The sequence below is a fragment of the Notothenia rossii genome, assembly GCF_949606895.1.
Source record: "Notothenia rossii genome assembly, contig: scaffold_62, whole genome shotgun sequence".
NCBI classification, from domain to species: domain Eukaryota; kingdom Metazoa; phylum Chordata; class Actinopteri; order Perciformes; family Nototheniidae; genus Notothenia; species Notothenia rossii.
Genome location: NW_027639587.1, coordinates 205782 through 219170, shown reverse-complemented (window position 1 = coordinate 219170; position 13389 = coordinate 205782). Strand labels below are relative to the sequence as shown.

The 13389-nt window shown below is 41.8% G+C and overlaps 1 protein-coding gene across 1 annotated transcript in view; it reads right to left on the bottom strand.

Moving 5' to 3' along the window:
* The window catches only part of htra3b (HtrA serine peptidase 3b), a 36251-nt gene extending 26670 nt beyond the window's left edge, over window positions 1-9581 (bottom strand). The window contains exon 1 of the mRNA XM_079695916.1: window positions 8832-9581. Within this exon, the coding sequence (XP_079552042.1) occupies window positions 8832-9246 (415 nt within the window). The 5' untranslated portion in view covers window positions 9247-9581. The remainder of the gene's footprint in view (window positions 1-8831) is intronic.
* Between the last annotated feature and the right edge of the window lie 3808 nt (window positions 9582-13389).

The following is a 13389-nucleotide window of genomic DNA, read 5'->3' as shown; positions in this document are numbered from 1 at the left end:
GTGACAACATCATGTTTGTGGATACCTGCAAGATTTACCTGTGACAAATGTCAGCGATGTGAACAGAACTGTCGCCCTACTTTCACCTGCACCCAGCAGCAAGCGGGAGAACGATATCATAGTCGACCCCTAAAACAGTTCACACAGTAATGTAACCGTTGTTAAGCCTTATTTTGTCCAACTAGTCTCTACATTATGAATGTGATGTTTGTCTAAACTGCTAAGAAGCTGACAGCTGAGCAGGAACAGAAAGACATGCAGGCCATAATCACTAGACGCGCAAAAGAGGAATATGTGTGTAAGGCTTACATGAACTGAATTGAAACACTGTCCATTAGTTGATTAATAAACAAGACATTCAAGTCAAAGTTTTAGGCATTTTCATTTGTAGCACGCTGTAAATATGGACTATGAATGAACACATGCAATGTGGAAACACACAAATAGGTTTATTCTCAATACTCATAGCATGTATCAGAAACAATGACTTTAATGAGAGTGAAGATGACATGAACATAGTTACTGTATGGTACTGAAGACAAAATACAATATATTGCATTTACCTCTTCCTCTAACTCTCTCTCCAAAAGTGGACATTGTTGTGGCATTGTTGTGCACAACAAAGTGTTCAAGCTCAGGTTTCTAAGTGATCTAATTGGTTACATGGCTTTTAACATGTGCATTCTGGGTGCAGGGGCTTGATATTTGAGTGTGGTATTTCAATGGCAGTGTTTTGCAAACAACACACAGGCTGTCGGTTTTGAACAACGTGTCGAATGTAAATAAGAGTGTGTAGTTATTTGGTCAATCCAGTGTCCAGCTTGACGCTGTGTGACAACGTCATGTTTGTTGCGATACCTACAACATTTACCTGTGACAAATGTCAGCGATGTAAACAAAAATGTCGACCTACTTTCACCTGCACCCAGCAGCAAGCGGGAGAAATGTTTCAAGTTGTACTTGTGAAGTTACGTCTACAATTAGGAGGGTGAGTAATTAAGCTTTTATTCCTGTAACATTAAACTTATTGTTTTTATTCAACAAGTTTGACTACATTGAAAGACAGAGGAGGGACAGTATGGGCATTCTTAATAAACATACTTTGTATTTTGTATGTGTCAGGGAGGTGTTATGCTGCAGGTCCATGAAAAAACCCACAGTGAGTTCAGGATGAAGTGTTGTTACTGTCTGGTTCAACATGTTCCTGGGGATTCGGCTCATTTTAGACAGGTTAGACACAGCCAATAGTAAAATATAAACTTTAATATAACTAGCACAAGGTTACTAGCTACTCCGCTACTCCCCAGAAATGGACTGACTGGTCTGTGTGTGCTGCACAGAGGTCACAGTTGTGTTTTGTTCCTGTTCTGTTGTTAAAGAGTAATTTTTCTTCGTTCATAGTATAAAAGTAAATCAATTCATATCAGTCTGTATAAGAAGTTGTAAGTATAAAAAAATGTTGGGGAAAAATATATGACTTCTTATTTACTCCTTCAAATAGCACAATGTTATTAAACCAAAATGTTACCCTAAAATAAATAATACAAAGCAAACTGAATCCGTATTTATTTTGTTTCTCTTCTTACAGGTGGGGCTGAAAGACTCGACCCCCGTTGAGCTGGAGCATCATGGCTGCAGGTGTGACGTGCTCCAGTCACATGACTCCCAGTGGGTCCCCAGTACTCAGCTGTACAGAGCAGCAGTGGTACAAACCAAGAACTATGGCAAGTCTGAGAATAATGTAATTGTAATTCAAATACTAAAACTACACACTCATCATGTCTCATACACACATCATCTCATCATTTCTATATATTGCTTAACCATCTGCAGTCGGTGGACGCGCCGGCACGTCCAAGTCCGCATAATTTACATACATTAATCATATATTTTCGATTATAAGGTGTAGAAATATGATTCAGACATCCGCGGAATCGCTGAAAGTGTAGCTTTCCCGCGGTATTTCCTGTGAGACTGTATCCAGGGCACAGCAGCCAATATGGCCGCTCAAAGCAGCTTGACTTTACACTGTGTGGGATTGGTGGATTCGTGTGTCCGTCAAGGAAATCTCGACCGGCAGCCGTCTGAAATGACCAATGGACATCGAGAAATTACTAAGGACCTACCCGCCAAGTAAAAAAGAACATAAATCACGTGTCTCCCATCAGTTTACGTCTTTGAGGAGAAAGAGAGAGACAGAAAATGGCTTAAAACTTTACAGTCGCCTACTTCGCTAGAGATTTTTTTCGCTAGCAGCAGTGAAGATAGAGCCTCAGAACCTGAAGTTTTCGACTCTTCTTCTGAAGAAGAATACAAAGACAACAACAAAGATCGATTTGGACATGGGTAAGTGTACTAATAAGTAGGGATGCACCGAATATTCGGCTGCCGAAAATTATCGGCCGAAAATGGTTCAAAAGGCCCTTTCGGCTTTCGGCCGAAAGGGTTTTAGCACCGAAAAAATATCACCGAATGTCAGGGAACAGGGTTACGTTGGTAAGCTAACGTGTTGTTGTGATGACGTAATCAAAACGCGGCGACAAGCACGGCGCGCGACCATGCTCGCGGCTGGCTCACAGCCAACATGTCTGGCGCTTGGAGATATTTAAAAATATCAGCGAAAGAGGCGCGGATTGCGATTTGTAAAACGTGTTCAGCTGACATTTCTCGAGGGGGTGTAACTGCAAAGACTTTCACCACTTCGGGATTACTCCACCACTTGAAATCAAAACACCCGGACAAATATGCGGAGTAAGATCAAATCACAAGCACTGACAGCGAGAGACTGTTCAGCGCTGCCTCTCATGTGCTTGATGAGAAGAGGAACAGACTTATGGCTGATAAAGCAGAGAAGCTACTGTTCATTAAAAATAACCTCCCACTTTTCCTTAATAAGTAGACAAGGCTGGCTTATCATAAGCTTATCTAGTTCTACATGTCTACTCTATACCCACTTTCCTGAACAATTTTCATTGTGAGTTATAATTCACCATCTCAGGTTATCATTAGTGGGAAATGACAGCAGCACAGTGTTCAATATATTGTACTTTCGGTATCTAAATGATACAATGTTGTTTACATTGCTCATGAGGACAGACCTATGGGACAGACCACCTTATTTGCAGATTCTTGAAATTCTAATTTAATTTGTAATTGATTGTGGATTTTGTATCCAGTTTTCACTTTATGTATCTTTATACAATGTTTACTACTTTGTTTATGAGGACAGACAGCCTTATTTACAGATTCTTGAAATTCAACTGTAATTTCATTTGTAAATAGTTACATTCATGTGGATTTATCCAGTTTGCACATTTGTATGCATGCACTTATAGGTGCATTTGTTGTTGTTGAAGGCCTGGCTGTTACAGTCTTTATTTACACTATTTTGTTGTAGGCCTACTGGCCTAGATGTTTATGCAGTTTTAAAGCACCTTGGCTTTGTTCTGAATGCACTTTGTTGTAGTTATCCAACAGAGAAAATAAAATGCTCTTGACTTGGAATTAATGTACTGTATGCATTCAAAAGTGCTGAATAAATGTTTTATGGACCCATAATAGTGATTATTATTTAAGTTAAGTTTTGCCATAATCATGTCTTTTTCCATAATCCGGCAGCTGAATAACATTGGTAAAAAATGTATACATTATATATATATATATATATATATTTCTATTAATCATTTTCGGCCTTTCGGCATTCGGTTTTCAACCAACTGTTTCCTATTTTCGGTATCGGTTTCGGCCAAGAATTTCCCATTCGGTGCACCCCTACTAATAAGTGTAATAGTGTACTGGCAATGTGTGGGGAATACCGCGAAAAGTAGCAATAGGTTTATTGATACATTTTTTATCAATAGTCATGAACTTTTTCTTTGGACAAAATAGACTCCATTAGCAAACGTTTACTCTGTGTTAACGTTATTTTGGTGTGTAAAAGTGAGATTACATGTGTTGATGATTAAATTAGTCATTTATTCGTCCCACAACGGAGACATTTACAGTGGCTATAGACATGTTTTTGCCATCGATTATTGTATCATACTGTTTTGTAGGCTGTCATAGATTTATTTATATGTGTGCCTGTGATTATTTTATCATACTGTTCTGTACAGATGAGACTTTGTCATAGATTGATTTATATGTGTGCCTGTGATTATTTTTCCGTCCTGTACAGATGAGACTTTGTAATCAGATGTAGCCTATGTATATGTGTGTCTGTGATTGTATACTGAATGTAAAGTAACTGGAAATACCTGTGTGTGTGTGTGTGTGTGTGTGTGTGTGTGTGAGAGAGAGAGAGAGAGAGAGAGAGAGAGAGACTCCTGTCCAATCTCCTAAACTTTCTTTTTATGTGTGCATTGTTATTTGTGCTTGAGTAACATTTTACTTGAACTTTATTTCAATGCAGTAATTATTGTCCTACATTTTAATTTGTTTTACAGAGAGGTTTCACAGCTGCCTGGGCCTAGTGGCCCACAGGCGGCGTTTATCCAGGAGCCAGAACATCCATCTGTGCCGGCCCCCAGGTCAAGATCTACCGTGGCTCAAGGGCCTTCACCAGAGCCATCACCACTAAGGACCAGCAGACCAACATCACTACAGCTGCCTCCACCTCCATCTGCGGCTGCCACCAGGTCAAGATGCACCTCAGCACAAAGGCTCCACCACAACCATCACCTTCAACCCAGCCAGCAAGGAGGTCTCGTGGAGGTCTCGTATAGCACTTGTACACCCCACCTACACAGCAGCCCATGCACCATCACCCCCATCTTCACAGCAGCCAGACCCACTGTTTTGGAAGACAGACAAAGCCCTTGACACTGTCTTGATATTTATAATGAAGAGTTTGTTGAAAGTTCTGATGTTCAATATTGTAAATGGTGAGATTTTCCAGTTTCTTATATAAATAGTTGGTTGAAAAAAACATATTTATAATAAATTGTTGGTTGAATAAAAAGTTTGAATGCTCAATTTGTATTTGTACACATCACAAGAACCTTGGTATGTAATATGGAGTCATTATTCAGTCCTAATGTATCTCAGTCCCTGCTGTGGTGAAAGTAGAGTGATAAACACCTGTTTTACTCAAAATTCGAATTAATTTATTTTCATTTTAGACATGAATTACACATTTATATACAGTGTAATTGAAATATTTCACCACTTTTGTGATCCTAAGAATTTGGTAACCAAATCCAAAACACCAAAACAATTCGATCACATGAGTAAATTTGTGTTTTCACAAGAGTTTTGACGATTTTCCGAAAATCGGATGTCAAATTTTAAGCTTTTGAGCTACTTATCTCATCATAAAGTGCTGTAAGGTGAGTAATTTGCATATATAGCAATACCAGAGATTGTCCTGAACATTTTGATATTTAACACATGGTGTGCCATGAAAGAAGAAATACATTTAAAAGGTGATTTAAGAAAACATCTAAAAATCGAGAAAATACCCTTAGACTCCAGATTAAACCCACAGTGTGTAAAACCAGGGCCGGTAGAGAACATGGCTGGGATGTCTGCAATCCAAAGCAGAGAACACTTTCGGAGAAAGTAAAGTGAGAGATTAGTAGTTATGTGAAAGTAAGCTATGCACACAGAATAGTTTATGCGTTGATGTCTCTGAGAGCTGCTGGATCCGTCTGCCCTCAAAGTGCCAGGGATCTACAAGGACTTCACTGCGGCTTCTGCACCATATATCCCTGTGAGGTGCCACTAGTGGACTCTGCTCTCGGTAAAGTTCAAGCTGGCAGTCCTTTGTCATATGAACATCACCATGACAGCTAGAAGTCACACCGCTGCCCACCACCATGCTCCACCATGGCCAGATCTACCACTGTCTGGCTACAGACTACAACCATCTGCATGCGTTTTTTGTTGTTGTGAACATCAACAGCTGCCCTTAAGAGGATAGTTCTGGCCTTTTGAAGTGGGGTAGTATGTTATATATATATATATCAGTGTACTACCTACAGTAGTCGTATGGAGAAACATACAGGAGCCCCGGCACAGCAGAGCCATGTACTGCTGAGGACGTGGGAAAAAGCAACATTTATTTTATCCACCCAAAAAGGCTATATCAGTTTAAGTGTACGTTATTTAATGCTAAAATAGCAAATTTTTTTTTTCAGGGGGGCCTTTCATTTTGGGTGGATAAAATAGATTTTGCTGCTGTGTTTTTAGAAAAATTTGATTATTTGTGGCCTATTACAGCTTTGTGCAATTACCAAGACACAAACTGGTACTTTTGGCACAATTATTAAACTCAAGTTGCCTTTCATCTATTGAACAGATATGCTAAATCATAAGCACAACGTCTGCTTTACACTAAGTTTGATATTCCAAAATACACTTTTTGCAAATAACTACTCACTCTTATTTAGCCTACATTAGATACGTTATTCAAAACCGACAGCCTGTGTGTTGTTTGCAAAACACTGCCACTGAAATACCACACTCAATTATCAAGCCCCTGCACCAAGAATGCACATGTTAAAAGCCATGTAACCAATTAGATCACTTAGAAACCTGAGCTTGAACACTTTGTTGTGCACAACAATGGAGGCCACTTTTGGAGAGAGAGTTAGAGGAAGAGGTAAATGCAATATATTGTATTTTGTCTTCAGTACCATACAGTAACTATGTTCATGTCATCTTCACTCTCAGTAAAGTCATTGTTTCATATACATGCTATGAGTATTGAGAATAAACCTATTTGTGTGTTTCCACATTGCATGTGTTCATAGTCCATATTTACAGCGTGCTACAAATTAAAATGTCTAAAACTTTGACTTGAATGTCTTCTTTATTAATCAGCTAATGGACAGTGTTTCAATTCAGTTCATGTAAGCCTTACACACATATTCCTCTTTTGCGCGTCTAGTGATTATGGCCTGCATGTCTTTCTGTTCTAACTCAGCTGTCAGCTTCTTAGCAGTTTAGACAAACATCACATTCATAATGTAGAGACTCGTTGGACAAAATAATGCTTAACAACTGTTCCATTACTGTGTGAACTGTTTTAGGTGTCGACTGTATGATATATTGTTCTCCCGCTTGCTGCTGGGTGCAGGTGAAAGTAGGGCAACAGTTCTGTTCACATCGCTGACATTTGTCACAGGTAAATCTTGCAGGTTTGCAACGAACATGACGTTGTTCAATGGTTGTCACACAGCGACAAGCTGGACACTGGATTTGCCGACACAGTACAAACCGAAAGTCAGCTAGAAATAAAGTTATGCACAGAGCTTGCATTAATCTCTATAAACGCATATCTGCATGTGAATGCAGAAATAAACGTATCCTCGTCAGCATGGGTGCCGGAAGCAGGGGGGCCAAGGGTCGTCAGACTTTTGGGTCTCAGAATAAGTGAGAAATGGATTTAACTTTTGTTAGACAGCCATATGCCATAAATGTTTGCATACATTCACAGTAAATATTTATTCAGTATGATAGCTGTCTAACAAGTTAAATTCATTTCTCACTTATTCTGACAATGTACTTACTTTTTTTTTTAAATGTTTTCAAATATTATTTTTTAGAATATCTTAGGCCCTCAGAGAGGGCCAAGAGGGCCCTGGTGGCTCGCCACTGACTCTGGGTTTGGGTCGAGGAATTATCAAGGCCAGTCTGAAGGAAAGAATAACGACTTTTCCCATAGGTGTGGTTGATTCTCACTGTCTGCTCTGTTCCAAACAACTGCTCATGATGTGCTTTAACAGGCTTTAGAACCTGCACCTCGCCCTTAACCAGTGTTCATTGGAGCTGTGACCCATTACTTGGGTGACCGTTAATCCGGCCCTTATTAATGTGGAGGAGTTGAGAATATCAAAAGGGCACTGCTCTCTTTAGGTAGGGCCAAACTCTCCTGATGAGTCAACTTGATATACTGAAGCAGCAGACTGGTGGACGTCACCCACTGTTTAGTGAATTCCATTTTTCTCGAGTTTGTTATTTTTGGCTGTAGCCATGTTGTTCTTTTGTCCGTCACTATTTTGGTGCTTTTGGAACAAGAAGTGGCACAATAGGCTGGAGCTAAGTACAATTGAATGTGAAATAGTACTTTTTAAATTGAAAAAGTTTCAATTATTGGAGAATAATTTAAATGGGCAATTAAGAACAACCTCATTAGGAAAATATTTCCTAAGGTAATCTCTTATCAAGAGAGAACTGTTTCTTATAGATGTATATACAATCCTACTTCTTTTTTCAACCAGTGAAGTTGCTGGTTGCCTATTAGAGAGAATGCAAGTTTAATGCGTGAGGCGTGTGGGGCAGTGGACTATGTGTTGGTGTTCGGATCAGGGGAGCACAGGTTCAAACCCCACTGCAGTCAGCATGTCGCTGTGTCCCTGACACACTTCACCCCAAAGTGCTCCTCTGGGGATTGCCCACAGTATTGAGTATGTAAGTCGCTTTGGATAAAACATGTAACATGTAATGCACTTGTGAATTTGCTTACATTTTTCAGACCTGCATGTGTTAGCTTGATAGTAAGACCAGATATTAAAATTTGTTTTTTACGCATACGTAACTTAACACATTCTGTAAGGATCTATACAGATGTTCTATACAGATCCATTACATTTCTTCTTAGAAACTTGTCAGTGCTTTCTTGAGGACGAATTATGTCCAAATGTGACTGTGTTTACCCATCTGTATTCCGCCAGTTCAAACTCTGTGTAGGCCTACTTACTTGAACTTCCAACATCACTTAAAATGATAAGTAGTTTTAAAAAGGGCTCTTCTTCAGGCGCTATTAATAATCAATCAAACCTGTTAAGTGCTTCAGTTTACAAAATAAAGCCTTAACGCATGAATCATACCTGTGCTGTTCTCACACGGTCCCTTATGGATCTGGGTGATGCCCGGATGTCCCTGCTGCAGAGCCTTCCTGCTGGTGGCCTTCAGCTGGCACACGTTGCCGTACAACTTCCCGTCGCTGCCACATACGTCGTTCCTGAACTTGCACCGGCAGAAGCCCTTGGAGAGCCGCTTGCTGTTGGGCTGTTTGCACTCCAGCCCGTCTCCGCAGGGCAGGTCCTCCTTGCGGCCGCACGGCTCCAGCTCGGCCTGCGCGCACACCAGGCAGCAGTTGCAGCGGTCGGGCACGTAGCCGCTGGGGCAGCTAGGACTCGGACAGGTACTCACATCGCAGCGCGTGGGACACTTGGCTTTTGGCTCTGCGCTGGCACGCTCCTGGAGGTACAGGAGCACAGCGGTGTACAGCAGGATCTGCATTTCTAACGGATGGTTTGGTTCGGATAAACGAAAAATAAGTTTACGCAGAGATCATACTCCCCGGTTTGGCACGACTCATCACTTTCTGGAGACTTTGCAGATGGAAATCCAGAAGCATAAAGAACAGAAAGACAAATGGCTCCTCGATGTTGCAACATACATCAGAGTAAAGCGATCCTGATGATGTTAACTTTGATGGTGCAGCTTGTTTATATCTTGGAGCCGCGCGTAAAAGTGCGTCCAGAGGCGAGGATATCCAGTGGAGAGTGACTGAGGTTTTTTTGTTTTTTCCTTTGCACAGGCAGGGATCCACTCACATCCACTCTGCGGAGTGAGCGCCTCGACTGCAGTGAGCCGGCCGGGGGGAGGGACGAGGTGGGAGGTGGAAGCTGCGCCCATGGAGGCGGGGCCACGGAGCTCATGCAGATGTTGGCACCTGTTACCGTGCATGACCTCAGAATCACACATCAAAGGTACAACCTCCTTATTTCTGGCAGGTCTCGTGTCAGTGAGTGGCTGTTAGTTACCATGGCAACACCCAACGTTTTATACATATTGGGGACATGAGTGCAAGGGCCTCCACAATGCAAAAACCTCTTCATTTTTTGTTATACATGTCATGCAATCTGTCAAATATAAATGTATATCCCATAGTGATACATTTTTACTTTATTTGTATGAGACATTTTTCCAAACATGGATGTACTGAGCTTTTTGATATTTTTAAATACATTTAAACAATCATGTTCGGAACAGGCCTTTCTTACTTAAAGTCAAATTGTCAAGGCACCAATATATGTACCCAGCTCCTTAATTCACTTATATAATGATGGATACATCTAGGATAAATTCAATCAGCATGTAAAATACCCACATATCTTTTGAAATGAATAATCCAAATGTCTTAGGGCATAATAACCTCAGTCCTTGTGTTGGTAGGTGTATTTTGGAACTTTGGAAAGAGCCAGGCTAGCTGTTTCTCCTCGATTTTACGTCATGACACCAGCTTTATTTTAATGACGTTGATAACCTTTTGAAAACGAAATAGGTAGAACTATTCCTTAAACGTAAAGATATGCAATCACTGTTTCACCCTACAAGTTAAAAAGATTCAACCAACAGAAAAGTAACAGGATGTCTCTTAGTGACAAGCTACAGTAAGAAGGGTAATTGTTACAACAGTAGCTATGGATGAAAGTAAAAGAAAATAATTGTTATCGCATAGTTTGTGCAAGGTAATCAGATGAGATGTAGGCTAATGGAGCATGCTGTTTTAGCCTTTCCTCCCAATTTTCTGTGCTGCAGGAACAGAGGCCTAAAAACAAAGCATTTATGGCGCATTTCCATTGCAGGGCCTAGTACGGTATAGTTAGGCCTCGTTAGGCCTTGTTAGGCCAGGCTCACTTTATGCTGCGTTTCCATTACAGTTTAGTAGCTGGGGCAGTAACTATAGTAACGCAGTGTAGGCGGAGCCGTGAAGTCATCTTCAATACGAAACACAAAACCAACATCAGCCGTTAGCTGTTAGCCCTCAGAGCTCACAGCTCCTCATATCTGTTCAGAAACTAGACAAAAGTTAAACAAGTACTGTAAACTCTGTTCGTTATTCTCCCGTCCAGGAAAGAAGCTTTAAAAGGAGACTAAATGGAGTCTCTGTGAAAGTTCAATGGGGTACTTTAATTAAAAAAGGCGCGGGCTGGTCACAAGTGTAGAAGTTGTCGATACTTCTTAATACATGCATGTGTGTATGTACAAGGAATACACAATGCATAGGCAAGTGGTGGCTTTATTTATGACCACAGCATGAACAGTGAACATGTACGTTGCATGCCGACTAACAACTGAATGCCTATTATCTTAATACGTCACCGGGTGGCGCACCATCTACGGTGGCCTGCAAAGTACAAACTTAACCATATGAGAATGATCTACATCCCTTCTCTTTAGCTGATGTTTCTATCTGAAAGTAAATAACATTTAAGGCAGAGGATATTGAACATTCCTTTAGCATTTGGTGACACAAACAATAAACCATTACTAAATACCTTACCAGGTAACAGGAAAAGGAAATGACTAAACATATCACTTTAACAAGATTGTCCAACAGTGTTACTGCACATATTTAGGGTTTGGTTTGCATGTGCGACCTGATCGTGTTATGTATGGTGTGTCACTGTTGTTGCAAGGGAAATGTGATGTGTGTCTTGGTAGTGAAGGGGAACTGTTCTGTGTCAGCCTGCTGTTTCTCTCAGGTGTTTGTGGTGTGTGGGGTACACAGTCCATCATAGAGGGGTCAGTGTTTTGAGGGTCGAAATCTTGAGGCTGCTGTTGCTGGAGCAACGGCTCGAGAACAGGAATGATGTGACGACGATTCCGTCTGTATGAAGTCCCGTTGGCTTGGATTATGTAAGAGCGTGGTTTCTCGCTCACGTCCTTGACAACGCCAAGCCGATCGTATCCTTTTGGGGTCTGCATCCTGATCACTTGTCCCTCTGCCAGGGGTTTTAGAGGAGAACTTGAGATGTCATAGTGGCGCTTTAAGATGAGCCGCTTGTTGAGGAGTTGTGTTCTGATTAGTTGTGCATCTTTTGGGTTTGGCTGTAACAGTTTGGTGCTCACAGGGATGGCTGCACGTGTTTGTCGCGACATCAGGCGTTCAGCAGGAGAGCCTAACGTCAGATCACGGGGAATATTTCTGAGATTTACCAGGTTGAGGAAGACATCTGTGCCATCTCTGTGTGAACGTTCCATCAGCTGCTTTGCACTGCGAACTGCTCTCTCTGCTAGTCCGTTTGACTGTGGGTATTCAGGACTGCTGGTGATGTGAACAAAGTCCCACTGTTTTGCAAAGTCCTTGAAATGCTGACTGGCGTACTGTCCAGCATTATCAGAGATGAGTGTGTGTGGTGTGCCGAAAACAGAGAAATGTCTCTTCAATTTAGTTATCACAGTTGATGAGGTCACATCCCGGAGAAGGTCGATTTCAAACCAGCCAGAGTATGAGTCAACCAGCACCTGATACCGTTTTCCATGCCACTCAAAGATGTCTGTTGCCACTGTGGACCATGGGAGATCTGGCACAGGATGAAGCTGGAGGGGCTCCTTTTGCTGATGGGATCTGGTGCTGTTGCACACCGCACATGAAACCAACTCCTCAGTGATGTCTCTAGACATTTCTGGCCAAAAGATGATGCTTCTTGCTCTGCGTTTGGTTGCTTCAATGCCGGGGTGCCCTCTGTGCACTATTTTGATGTACTCTCTGTGCAGGGATTGAGGAATGACAGTTTTGTGGCCTTTCATGACAATTCCCTCTTCTACTGTCATTTCATCTCTGTAGGGAAAGAAGAGACGGACAGAAGGTTGGAGCTGATTCTGTCGGATGGGCCATCCTCTATTAATGACTGCACTGAGGGCTTGCAGATCTTCGTCCTCTGCTGTGTGCTTTCTGAGTTCTTCCAAGCGGGCTGTGGAGATGTAGCTCACAGACATAACTTCATAAGCATCATTTTCAGCAGGGCTTTGAGATGTTTGTGTGGTTGGGGCACGTGAAAGTGTGTCTGCTACATACATATACTTGCCCTTTTTGTACACCAAACTGATGTCGTAGCTCTGCAGCCGGAGCAACATTCTCTGCAGACGGGCAGGGGCTGTGTGGATGGGCTTCTTTAAGATAGTCACTAAAGGTTGGTGGTCAGTCTCCACCACTACAGGCTTTCCATACACATAGTCTTTGAATTTTGTACAGGCAAACACGACAGCTAGCAGTTCTTTTTCAATTTGTGCATACCTTGTCTCTGTGTCAGTGAGGGTGCGTGATGCAAACGCTACTGGCCTGCCATCTTGCATGCACGCTGCTCCAAGTCCGTAGCATGACGCATCACAGGTGAGCGTGACTGGTCTTCTGACATCATAGTATGACAGGACAGGTGGACTTGATAAGCATGATCTAAGAAGGTCAAATGCATCCTGATGCTGCTGGAACCAACACCATGCAGTGTCCTTGTGGATGAGTTTTCTCAGTGGTGCTGCGATGTCGCTGAAGTTCGGGATGAACTTGCCGAGGTAGTTAACCATACCGAGGAAACGCTGTAGTGAGACAACGTCTGTGGGGACTGGCATGTTAGTGATTGCATCTGTCTTAGA